The sequence below is a fragment of the Lissotriton vulgaris genome, chromosome 7, assembly GCF_964263255.1.
Source record: "Lissotriton vulgaris chromosome 7, aLisVul1.2, whole genome shotgun sequence".
Taxonomy (NCBI): domain Eukaryota; kingdom Metazoa; phylum Chordata; class Amphibia; order Caudata; family Salamandridae; genus Lissotriton; species Lissotriton vulgaris.
This window is the reverse complement of record NC_141695.1, coordinates 1255290960-1255304676: the sequence shown is the minus strand read 5'-3', so window position 1 is coordinate 1255304676 and position 13717 is coordinate 1255290960. Positions and strand designations below refer to the sequence as shown.

General features: G+C 43.0%; 1 protein-coding gene across 3 annotated transcripts in view; it reads left to right on the top strand.

The window, feature by feature from the left end:
* The window catches only part of LOC147703343 (uncharacterized), a 210328-nt gene that overhangs the window by 88663 nt on the left and 107948 nt on the right, over positions 1–13717 (top strand). For all 3 annotated transcript variants that reach the window (XR_015297575.1, XM_086931788.1, XM_086931787.1), the window contains exon 4: positions 6833–7035. Coding sequence is in view for 2 of the 3 variants with exons in the window: in XM_086931788.1 (XP_086787914.1) it covers positions 6833–7035 (203 nt within the window). In the remaining variant the exon portion in view is untranslated. The remainder of the gene's footprint in view (positions 1–6832; positions 7036–13717) is intronic.

Below are 13717 nucleotides of genomic sequence, written 5' to 3'. Positions count from 1 at the left end.
TACTTTAAATCAGTAACACTGTATGCCTGAGCAAATGTAATAGTAATTTCAGTTGGAAATGTGTTGACTGTACAGGCAGTGCACCATCACACCAGGCATACTTCATGCTACACCACTCTACTCTCTACCACACTGTGCCCCTCTACCCTACCCTAGGCCACTCAACTTGCTTCTACTTTACAACATGCCACTCCACTCTGTGGCTCTATTCTGACACTATGCGACATACCACTCTATGATACACCCCTCCACCCTACGCTCCTACATTTTTTGCAACGACTCTCTACTTTGATACTCCAATCTATGACACTTCATTATACGCGACACCACTCTACTGCACTCCAAGACTCTCCATGCCACTCCACGACACTGCCACTCTGTTAAACTCCTTCTAAGCCAATTTACTCCACTCTATTCTGACACTCTACTCTGCTCTGTAACTCTTTTCTGCCTGTATTCTCTGTCTCCATTGCTTATCCACTCTCCTGTCATCACCCTGTATACTTGCTTTCAGCTTTGCTGATCCACTTCACCCTGTACTTCCATGTGTGACCTCTACCATCATATGCTCCTTCCAGTATACATCCATTGTTCTCATCTCCAAGTCCCACCTGCACTGTATACCAAAAACTTCTGCTTTCCACAACCACTCTCTGCAGTTCCTCTATTCTCTCTGCACACTGCCTGTTGCGGTCTATATGCTGCATCCACTTTGCCCTCTACTTTCTTTGTTCACCCTCTATATCTGCCTTCTGAAAAGGCTCTCCATATACATTCACCACCTGCCAAGGCTACGTTTACACTCCATGTGTGCACCACCCATTACATTTACACTACAAGACCACAATCCATACAGTAATGTGCTCTCAATCCTTCACATATGCAATAGATATGCACTACACTGTTCACATTTGCTGCCCACTGTGTGCATGTAATTAGTTCTTGTAATGTAATTAGTTCTTATATAGCGCAGCTTTCACTCCAAGGAGCATCTTGGCGCTTTGATTAGACAAGGCAGTGCGGGCTGAAAGCTCTAAGCAGCTGGGGGTAGGGCCAAGAAAATTAATCATATCAGGTTTTTTCATAGGGTGTCGGATTGGCTATATATCCATGTTTGAGATTTTTTCTAAAGACACTCCCTCCACCCTGTACATACATCCTCTGCATTCACTTTCCAAAATATACATACCTTCCATAACTTTCACTTGAATTGTACACCCTTTGTCTGCTATCCATCAGCAAGATGCACTTTAGGCTATCTATGCACACCCTGCATATCCACTCTGTATTTTCACTCTCTATTGTCCACACCACCTCTGTGTTCTCCTCGCCCCATACAACAAAGGCAGTGCAGCCTCTACCCTGTCTGTACATCTGCACTCAGTGGTTCACATCCTCTCTATACACTGCACATCCACTCTCCTAACCCTCTCACCATGCTGTATAGATGCTTCTATCCTCATTATTTGCTTCACCTTCTACTCTACCTGTGCTATCCATGCTGAATATCCGCTCTCTAAACTCTCTTCACCCTCCATATGTAATTTTCTCATGCACTTTCTATAATACATCCATTGTCCACTCTTTATATCCACTCCATATCTGTCCTCCACCCTTTAGATCCATTCAAAGCCCTCCTCGTCCACTCCCCAAGTCCCACTTCCACTCTCCACCATGTACATCAGCTTTCTAAATCCATTATTTCCTATCCTCATGCTTGACATTAACTCTCCACCCTCTACATTTGCTTCTTATATTGGCTCCCCTGTCTGTATTTACTCTGTTGATGCCACTTCTGATCTCCACCCCCTGCATTTGCCCTCCAAATGTGTTACTCATCCAGTACCTGCTCCCTGCCCTCTACATTCTGTACTTTTCCCTCTGATATCTGCATGCCAACCTGCATATCGCGCTCACCTCCCTCCTCAAGTTCCTTTTTGCTCTCCGCCCTGTACATCCTCTCTGTTCTGTACATGCACTCTAAACACTCAACAACATGTACCTGCCTTTTCCAACCCGTCCATATGTTCTTTATTTATAAGTTGCACTTTCCATCTTATACATTCACTCTGTTCCACACATATGCTCCATAAATATTGCAGTGCAATGTAGGCCGCATCTCGCTCCACCCAGTACACCCACTGTCCAGGATTTGTCTCTCAGTTCCATTTCCACTTTCCAAACCCCCTTGCCACTCTGTTTATCAGCTCACAATGTCGGCTCCTCTCCCTTCATGTACTGTTTTCATTGTCACACTCTTTCCACCATCTGAATGTGCCCTTCATCCTAAACATTCACTGTAAGCCCTCTCTACCTGTTCTCCAAGCCTCACCTCCTCTTTCCGTCATTTGCATTGGCTTGCCATACCCATGATCTATATCCCCATCCTCTCTCTGAACATCAGATCTTCTCTCAGTGCCCTACATAGGCTCTTCGCCCTCTACTTCCTACACCCTCACTATTTATCCTACTCCTACACTGGATCTCCACCAATGACATACATAAACTGTCTGCCATATACACTCACTACCCAGCACATTCACTCTCTACATCAGCCCTCGTATAGTACTATGCACATGCTCTCTCTAGCCTCCAATTTTGCTTGTCACCCTGCATGTACGCTCTTTACCTTCCAAATAAATTTCTTACCCTCGTTGTTCTCTTTCCACCCATCACTTGTTATCTTCACCATTTACTTTCTCCCCACAGTTCCATTTTCACCCACCTCTTGCTGTTTCTACTCTGCACATGTACCCTCTTCCTTCTATATCTACTGTCCATAGGTCACATGCTTTTCACTGTATCAGGTGTACAGTCTCTGCATCCATTTTTCACCCTATATGTCTGCATTCTACAGCCCACATGTTCTATCCATGTTCCACTGCCACTGTTCATATCTACACATAACACCTGATTACTAAACACTGTATATCTGCCGTCCACATGCGTGCTACACTCTGTACATGCATTCCCTACATTCACGCTTTATTTGTTCACTTTCTACCATCCATAATTGTATTCTACCCAACACTTGCACTGCTTGTGTATGTACATTGTTCACCCTCTGTATCCACCATCTACATCTGTTGTTTATCTCACATATCCAGTCTAAGCCTTCTGCATCCACTCTCCAAGTACCGTATCCTCTCTGAACCCTGTACATCTGTTCTTGACACTTGCTCTAGCCACTCCTACCACCACTTCTGCTCTTGGTGCACTACATCCACTCTCCACCACCTTATCTGCTAAATACAAACCTCACCAACTCCCAGCCCTTTTCATTCTCTCTGCATTACGACCGCTGCTAACACCATTTAGGTTTACTCTGTGGGAATCTTCTAACCATTAAATTCATCTTCTACATCTACTCTTCTTCCATGATAGGAGCTTTCCATTTCCACTAAACATTCACTGACACCCCACTTCTACTCATCTACAGCCTCCAAAAGCACACTATTTTTCTCTTGGAACTGCTATCTTGCTGCTAGCCCACACTTCAGAACTGATCTTCAGATATGCTCTTCATAGAAGCTCTCATATCCAATCTCAACACCCACTATGCCCTGTTCTCTTTATCAGCGCTCTTCAAATCTTCTGTCCAAATTTACTGTGCACAACATATTTCACACGCCTTATCCTTACTCTTCTGTCTAGTGCTCCACTGTTTCACCATTCACAAACGGTACACAACTCTCTACGTATTCGGCCTTAGCATGACGCGTATACACCTACAGTCCCATGCTTTTTTGTTGCACACTACATATGTTAATATCTGCTCTCTGCAGTCAGCATCTGCTATCCACATAGACTTTCCACATGAACATCCTCTCACACCATATAGCTACAGGTTTCAACATCCACTTGCACTTAAATCCCATTCTAAAACAAAGAGTATTAATAGAATAATTAAACTATTTGCTAACTGGGATTTAGAACACGTCTCACTGCATGGCTTACTAACTACACACATGTAACACTGTGACTATATACAGCTCCACAATCCAGCTCACTTATAGTACTAAAGACACCTAAGCCATATGCTTGCCATTCGTGCAATCCTAATACAGCACCATGCACAACACAACTTAACAAATCACATCCATGAACACTTGCCAATAGATAATTAGAATACCACTTGGGACATCCTCACACCAAACAGCCATTGGCAAGACCACCATTTTCCTCAACTTCTCACACCAACTCACTACCTCATTGTACCATTCACCCACACAACATCTTTAACTTATTTTGCCCACTAGCCCCACTTGAAACTCATATGAAATCCACTCACTACACTTAACACCATCTCATCCATAGCTCCTCAGTGCGCTCTCCTACATCTGTGAAATTTACATGATAGTTTCAATTTAGAGAAGAAATATACTGTACATCACTGTAAGCTGCTGTGACTCCCTTTAAATTGGGAATAAAGTATGAACATGTTATTATTACATGTTATTCCCAATTTCTAAGCTTATGGTTACCAAGTTGTAGTTGCTGTAATAGGTACTATAATTGTAGTATTACCACAACATTATGCCAGGCAGACGTCTTGTATACTCTAATTGAGGGCTCTTTTTCGCTTAACAGTAACCTCCAGTTCCATTAAAGCCTACAGACACTATCATTGGAAGTAGACTTATCAATCACAGAAAGTGACGGTGAAGCAATCATCATGGAACCATGCTGTAGTAACCTATTCAGAAGAGCTCACAGCGCTATAGTGAAGTAATAAAATTACATCCATAAGTGGTCATAAAGTCATTGTGAAGTGATGCAAAATCATCCTGAAGTAATCATGAAGCCCACATGGGTCAATCTTCTCTCATTACCTAGTTGTCATGGGGTCATCGTGAAATAATCGGTTACCATCCCCTAGTTGTCATGGAGTCATTTGGAGGTAACCTACCCTCATCCTTTTGTTTTCATGGTGTCATCCTGGAGTAGTTAACGATAATCACACATTTTCCAAGGAAGTAATCAGGGTCTCATCCTGAAGTAGTTACTGTGATGACTCTGGATGGAGTCTGTATATAATGATACTTTATTTGATTTAAAAAATCATAAAAGGGTGGACTTACCACCATGCAAACAGCGTATACATCATAAAAAAGAACAACACAAATTCATCTTTGAATGTTGTTAAAAACTAGTATCATAAAATATGCAAATTTATCGGGGAACACAATGTTTTTAGCTCATGATAAAGGGAAAGAAGTAGAGGTGTGGGAAAATAACAGTAGTTCAAACGGGGGGCGCGTTATTTTTTTAACTCATAGTGCAAAAAGACATCCGTTTGGAAAGGAGGAAAAGGAAGAGAAGAGTCCGTAGCCGGCCGAGGCCTGGCCTATTGTCCGGAGACCTCTTTGGTTGCCACCCTGTTTTCCAGCTCTATGGCGGCGAGGTTCAAAAATGTTATGGTTTTGCATGAAAGTTCTATCCAAGATCCACTTAGGCATCTTATCACCGCCGCTCTACAAGTTCTCACCTGAGCTTCTCTTAGAAGTGGTCGAAGAAGCATTTTTCTAAGATTCTGAAGTGCCGGGCATATGCATATAAGGTGCAGCAAAGATTCCGCACCGTTGCCACAGAGACGGCACTCGGGAGTTGCCCACGACCGTAGCCATTTAGGAGTAAGCTCTTTGGAAGAGAAGCAGCCCAGCCTTAAGAGACTAAGTTTCCTTTTGTAATGGTCCCTGAAGCATTCTTTCAAGTATTCCTGAGGTTTTAAGTTGGTATATGATGGCAAAACGATCCAGGCATGGTTTTTGCTGGCCACTGCTGCTTTGTCCATGAGTAATGATGCTTGTTTGACTGCTTCCTTGGTTATCTGCTTGAAAGCGGAGTAAGTCATGGGCAAAAGCCAGGATTCTTCCAGTTTTAGTGCCTCAAGAGCTTGCCTCAAGGTCTTATATGTTGAGCTTGGTAGACCAGCTTGTTTTTCGACTTCTGACCAGCAAAGGTGGGCCAGGGATTCGTCTGCTGCGGCCCTCATGCGCCAGTAATATTTGGCGAGTGCTCCTTGTCTTGCCGGGAGCTGGTTGGTAAGTCCAAACTCCAGGCGAATTTGAGCTTGAGAGATATGGCGCGGAATTAGGAAGAGGTTTTTGAACAGCCTGGATTGGGCGAGGTTTAACGCTGTGGAGTCCCGGGTTGGGTGGAGTCATCTCATCTAAATATTTATCCCTATAGGCATACTTCAGGATGGCCTAGGATGACTTCCCCAGATAATTGCAGGAATAGCTCAGCTGAAGTCATCGGAGGACTTCAGAATGACACCAGGATGATCTTCCTTTTTAACATGGTATGGAGGAAGAATTATCCAACAAGAGCTAGAAGAGTTCCTTAAGTTTTCAGTTCCTTCCTAAGAGTGTGTATGTACCACCTGACAATGAGCACAAGTCTTTGCAAGACTCCTTAGCAGGGGGTTCCTATGACACCCACCACAAGTCTCCAAAGAAGGATTTACACTTGGGGAAATCGGGAAATGCTTAGTATCTACCTTCCTACCTAATCGAATCTTAAAAGAGGTGGATGATTTGTGTCTAGTCCAATGCCTGGCAGGTATGAGAAGCACACCACTTGGAAGGAGGAAGACATGATTTCAGAGAGCCGTACAGCCACATATGTAAGTTGTGGACCACTGGGACCTAGTTTGGTGTATAAGCTTATTTAATACCAGTCTCCATGTTTTAATACAGACCCTGATTAGAGGACCCCTCTTCTGACTTTTATTTTTTCGTGCTGATGTTGGGTGGGATCCGCCATGTTGTAATCCAGATGTAGGTTGCAGTGCCTGGTTTTCACAGTACTTTTTTCTGCTAACTTACAGTTACTGGTGTCAGGAACCTATATCGAGGTGGATGAAGCAGATGGGATAATTCTGAGCCCACTTGCCAGAGAGGTACTGTACAGCCTTGAGGAGTTGCGTGCTCTTCTTCGAGAGCAGAGTTTGACAGATCCCAGTACCTACACAGAGTCAATCCATAAAGCGCTGATCCAGTTTGATGCCCTGTCTGCAGAGTTTGAACTCAGGTACGTGCAACTGAAAGCATTGTTATTTACCTCAAACACAGAGTAGACCCCTATTGAGACCAGCAGAGCCCACCCAAAGTTCACTATGCATGGTAGACAGAATTGCAAAGTCATGCTACGTGCTTTAAATGCCTTTTTTCATTAGCATATTTACTAACCACCATTGGTAAATAACGATTGGAATATATTCAAGTGCTACACAGTGACTGTATATCTTTGGACTGTTTTGCCGCCTATACCTGAGTTTGCCAGGTCAGGTCAGAATAGGAAATAACATGCAGTTTCAGTTTTAATGACCGATAAAACCATACGACATTCCCATTTACTACCTGTTCCCCCAGAACTTACTCCAGGCGAGTGCTGGAAGGATTTACACAGGTAAAATCCCCAGAACCATCTATAATTTGCTCCATCTGAAATTAAGCACAAACATAGCTTTCTTCTGACTCTAGATTTCGGAAATAAACCATTACTATCTGTCCAGCATGTTTGTGTCTTTAATTTGAATCATACTATGCTGTTTCTTTCTCTGATGTCTCTTGGAGAAATTCCTGCTTTTAGTGGGTGAATTTGGTTGAGTTACCACCAATGGCTTCACCCACGTCATTGGGTGGTTTTCCTATCCTGCTTCGATTCTGTGTTCTTGCGTGGGATTACTATCCTGGTTTATATTGGTGTCAATAGCAGCTTTCCTTTCAGGTTTTGCAGTGGCGTTATTGGATGGATTTCCTCCCCTGGTGTCTTTGTGACGGATTCTGATTGGTTCATTGTATATGTTATGCACCTTCTTATCATGAAACAGTTTCTTGCTGTGTTGTTGGGTGGCTTTATTGTCTTTAGATGGTTTTCTTGACTAAGGGGCCAATTCACAAAGGGCGGAGGCCCTTTGTAAATTGGGCCCTTAGTGTCTTTGGTCGATGTTCTTGTTTTGGTATCGTTTTAAAGTTATTACAATTGTGCCTGCTGACAGGTTTATTGTCTTGGTGTGATAGGTTTGGTTTTTTGCCTTTGCATAGTTAAGCAGGGTTTGCTCTGCCATATGCCAATGGATGGGGTACTGTCATTGATTTCATGGTCTATGATTTTTGACTTGGTATTATTCATCATCATAAAATCTTTATTCGGTTGACAAAAACAATTACAAAAGAGCAAAAAGCACATCACATAAAATCAAACTTGTGAAATACATACATGTAAGATACAATTTCTTTTTTAAAAAATTAATTGCAAGCAAAATTAAAAAAGGATAAAAGACACCCCATGCGCTGCAGTCCATTTATCAGTCAGGTCTGGAAAGCCTGGGCCTCAGTGCAGCTTGTAAAAATCAAGAAACAACATATAAAACATGTTCATTAGGGAGCATCTGCAAGCACATGAGTGCGGGACATACTTGAGCAAAGTTCATAGGCTTCAACAGCGGAAGAATAAACTGCTTTCTAGGCCTGCTAAAATATTTACAGAACATAACAAAGTGTCAAGTGTCTTGCTGAGACCTATTGTTGCAGCTGCAGGACAACATAAGACCAGGTTGAACCCATCCACTAGGTGAAGCCAGGAGGTAGTGTAACAGGTTGAATCTGAACCCAGTCAGCACAAATTGGTCCCTCATATTGCGTACCTGTGCTCGGTAGGGGTCCATTCCCTGAACTGTCTTCAAAGGCATTTGTCCCCTCACCATGGGTTTCATCAACTCTGCCTGTTCTCTTGTTAGTAAGGCATGCTCTAAGAACAGAGCCTTTACATTTTTCAAATCAGAGAGCGACAGTGAGTGAGGATTAAAAAATATATACGCTCTTCCTAAAGAGGCAAAATCAAGAGACAGACAGTCCGAGAGAATCTGTCTGTTCAGCTTTAAATCCTCCATAGACCAAACCCTAATCCAATACAACTAAGGGCTACTGTGTCAACTACATGACTTATTCCAAGCTCCGCATGGACTGCGAAGGCCGGGGTACTTTGAGGGACCTGCACCAACATCTTAAAAATGTACTTTCCGCGGGCTGGATTGTGTCAATCTTCGTACACTCCCAGACCTCACCTCCATACAGGATTTTGGACACACATTTGGCCTGATAATTCTTGAGTAGGACTCCCGGAGGCCAAGAACCCAGCCTATGTGCAATACTAGGCACTGCCTCTGTAGCTTCGACAAGTTTGGATCTTCTCCCCTCATTTAGTGGCTTCCAGTTTTTATTCACGTTGATTAACACTACTTAGTAAGGTAAGGCCGGGATTTTTGTCCGGATATGGTTAGCCACCTTAAACGTCTTGGAACTTGTGGACCGAGGGCCAACGACCATGACATAGGATTTGGTAAAATTTATGCCAGAACCAAACTTCCCATGAAGTCAACAAACTTATCCACGGCCTTTTGAGCCATGAGAATGGCATAATCGAGATATAAAAAGACCGGGAGCGGTCTCAGTCCCACCTTCACGCAATCTGCCTTAGTGTAAAGGAGAGCTTACTCAAGGCCACTAATATAAAGGGTGAACATGAAGGGCACAAAGATGCACCCGTGGTAGAAACCTCTACTAGTAGGAAAAGACCGGGTGCGGGCAGCTCCTAACGAGAAGCACACAGATGCAGAAGTACCGGAGTGTAAGTCAGATAAGAATGCCACTATGTTCGGGTCCACCTCTAATACAAGCAGCAGACCCCACAATTTTGCACGGTTCACCCTATCAAAAGTGGATGTGAGGTCCATGAATGCCAGGTGAAGGGATTCCGACTGGGCAACAGTGTACTTTTTAATGATCAAATATAAGTTTTACATTGGTCGGATGTCGACCTACCTGGCCTAAAGCCATACTGAACCTCAGAAAAAATGTCACTGGCATCAATTTACAGCCTCTTAAGGATTACCCTCCCTAAAACCTTTACTGCTGCATCAGTCAATGAGATAGGGCGGTAACACTGAGGGTTGTCCTTATCCCCTTTCTAGAAAACTGCTCTGGATAACTTCATCTAGTGCAAAAACCACACTGGCAGTGTACTTTCCAGCTTCTGCCCTAATCACAGCCTCACACACAGCTCTAAAATTATAGATCCCTTCAAAATGGTCCACCCATTGTTGCTCTGAATACGATTGCAAATTTCCAGGCCAATTCCCTCCGTGAAACAGGGCCTGTTTACTACCCTCCAAAAGAGAGAGCTATTCCCAAGCTCACTCGCCTTATTGGTATTAGTCAGTGCTTTGGTTTTGTTGGGCGGGACTTTGCATGTATTTGTGATGCTGAGCAGGAGTGACAACTTGGCGTATTGTTGACAAGCTTCTTACTTTTTTATTAACATCTGTTAATATTTTTTTGACAGCATCGTGGAAGAGCAGTGTCATTAAATACAAGAGGGAACAAAAAATGGAAATATACATATTTGCATAATAACATAGCTGTCCCTCTTACAATAAGCCATAATTTAATACAGAATGTTCCAGTTTACATGTTATTAACACACAGCATAAAACAAGGACAGATAGGCACTTTTACATTTGGTTAGCTAGTGATAGAGCAAAATATCACACATAGTTTATAGCAGTCCAGCAGGAGTCACAGATCTAATTCATAGCAAAACTTCCAGATCACAGACGGGTCTGGACGCTATGCCATGAAATTGGGTCTACATCTTTCGCCCCGTATATATGAAGGCATGTTACATGTCAGTAGTAGGTAATATAGTGTGTGCTTCAAGCTTCTGATTATTTTATCCGCGGTGTCCTACTTTGCTGGTACTCATTGACCACACCTTATATGTCTATCGGTTTAACCATTATAGGCCAGATTGACACAATTGTCTCTGAAAGATCGTTATGTAGCACAGCATCCTTGAGGTAGTCTTTTATTTTGAATCCTGGGCCTCCGGTCCAAGTCCCAGCACTTTAAGACAAGGAAATCTTCTGACTCACCTGATCAGAGATACCATGGTTTCAATCCAGTGGAGAGGAAGTTTTGTCTCTAAGGGTATGTGCATCCTCCACCCATAAACTGTAAACTAAAGGACATAGCAAAGCTAAGTGGAAAAAGTCAGCAGAGAACCTAGGCCATTGAGCTGTTCTTCATAACCTATACGAACACGAGGAGCAATTATTACGGAAAAGGTGAGATTTCAATTAAGTACACTGATAATAGTTTTCATTCATATATCCATTTTAATAATCCCTCATAACAAAACACAATGGCATTATTTAAAGCAACATGGAAAATACATATCAAAGACACTGGTAACACTGAGTGTTAGTATCAACGATGTCGATCTTCAACATGTTTCGCAGTTTTGAGCTGCTTTTTCAGTGCTGTATCAAACATAATAACATATATATCAAAACCGATTAATTTTTACAACAAAATTTCAACTCCCAAAGAAAAAGTTATAACATTTCGCCTTACTATATACCCATCTCGTTCTATTTTATTATTCTTCATCCAAATCAGCGACATACTTATTTTAATAATAAACGTTACTGAATGCATCAGCAAATCAATTTATTGGAAAAAACGGATCTTGTAAGCAAAGAGGAGCAGAACATGAAATATAAATCAATTCACATCCCACATATGTAATACAATATAATGTAGTTTAGTTTATTAAAAATCTATAATTCCTAACAAAACGTAATATTTGAAATTGATAAGAGACTACATGATCAAAAACATGGGACATAACCCTTACCTAGAGTTATCACTGATTTTAACAACAGTGTAAATACTGATGAACATGTGTTGAAAATCGACATCCTTGATACAACGAATCAGTGTTACAGGTGTTTTTTTGATATGTACTTTACTTGTTGTTTTTAATAATGCCATTGTATTATGTTACTTGGAAAAGATTGATAGTTACACATTGTTTAAATACATTATTGAAAAAGATATATGAATGGATGAAATTAATTTTATAAAGAGTGCAAATCCCCGTAGGTAACTTAGCGCTGGAAAATGGCCGTACAACAGAGCAAGTAAGTTGTTACGACACAAAATGATGCTAGCAGCAGCTTATTCAACAACGTTGGCAAACAGCCAAGTTTTCAGCTGCTTCCTAAATTGCATCAGGGAAGATTGACAGCGCAGCGTAAGAGGTAATGAATTCCATCATGTTCCTGAGCAAATGGAAAAAGCCCTACCCCCCCCATCTTGCTTTGTTTGATCTGGGAACGATAACAATGCGTAAGGAGCTGAATCTAAGGTTCCTGCTAGGCTTTTACCAGGAGAAACGATCCTGCAAGTAGTTAGGACCAGTCCGATGGAGGGCCTTGTGGACCATGCACATAGCCTTAAAAACAATCCTTTCTAGGTCTCGGGCTGCGAAAGACTGCGCACATGCGCAGTCGAACTGGCGAGACTTATTGAGATAGAGGAACTTTCACTAGCGAGGTTAAGCCCCGCCCCTCTTCTCCATTGGCTGGCGTCCTAAACGGTGGCCAGCCATTGGAGAAGAGGTCCTAGTGACGTTCTTCTTTCTCTCTAAGCCCCGTCCTTTTCAGACCGGGCTACTTGACTTACGTTTGTGGTAAAAGCTTTCTTATCTTCTTTATGGGGCCATCTGTTTCGTCCCATAAAGAAGATAAGAAAGCTTTTACCACAAACGTAAGTCAGGCCAAGCCAGTCTCAAAGGGAGGGCAGAAAGAGAGGAAACTGTTATGGCGAGCGCTTGTTGCAGACTGGTACAGGGCACGCCTGAGATGTATACACATTTTCCTAGTCTCATCTTGAACCAGCATCCATCCATCATCAGTCTTAGTGACACTATTAAAGCTCTCACCTTGTTTGTTGCTATAAACTGGAGTCCCCAGCGCTGGCGTCTGAGATGAGCAAAGTGGAAGCAAAAAAATAGTAAGGAGTATCCCGCGGCACGAGCCAAATCCCACTGCATGTTCCGAGGTGTACCAGATTTCAGAGCAGCAGCTCATGCGCGGGGGTGTGCACTGCCAGCCTTGGGGCCGCCTCGCCTTGTGCGGCGTCGCACAGTCGCCCCCAGCCCGAGCGCACTTATTTAGGTAAACTACAAAAAAAAGAGAGAGAAGCCCGGGACAGTAAATAAGCCTCGTCGCGGCCAATGGCTCTCTGCGCCCTTCTGTTTATAGTTAGGTGGCTTGCACTCAGAGGTCACCGCCATCGGCAGCTCGCGTCTTCCAGTGGGGCTCGAGTGCGCGGCGCTTTTCCCAGAGCTCTTTTAATGAACCCACCTTCCGAGGTGCCTCTTTGCCTGCTGTCACCGTGACGCATCTGGTGCTCATTGTGCTAGGTTCCTGCGGCCGCTGCGGGTTTCTGCAGGAAGCCTAATGACTGACAGGCTGTGACCGCGCGCGACATATCCACACCCTGCACTACATAGCGAGCAATTCTTTTAGCAATCATAACACTTCAGGTGCATAGTAGGTGTAACCGGGCACCCCAAGTCCAAACCCTCACACATCGGGAAAAACGCATTGTGGTGTTTTCTACAAGCTTTGTGGTTGTCTTCCATCCTTACACTATGTGTAAACAATATATCACACAGCGCAGTGGAACTTCATTGTGTCTGTCCACAAACCAGAACCATAGCGTGGGCCGAACACATACAAAATCGTCCCTCCTAATAAAAACAAATGATTGTCCTAAATGTATCAAAACCTTAAATCAGTTTTGTTTGGCATAAACTCGTATACCCCAGTTCCGTGCTATTTTTGGCACATTCGATATTTTTA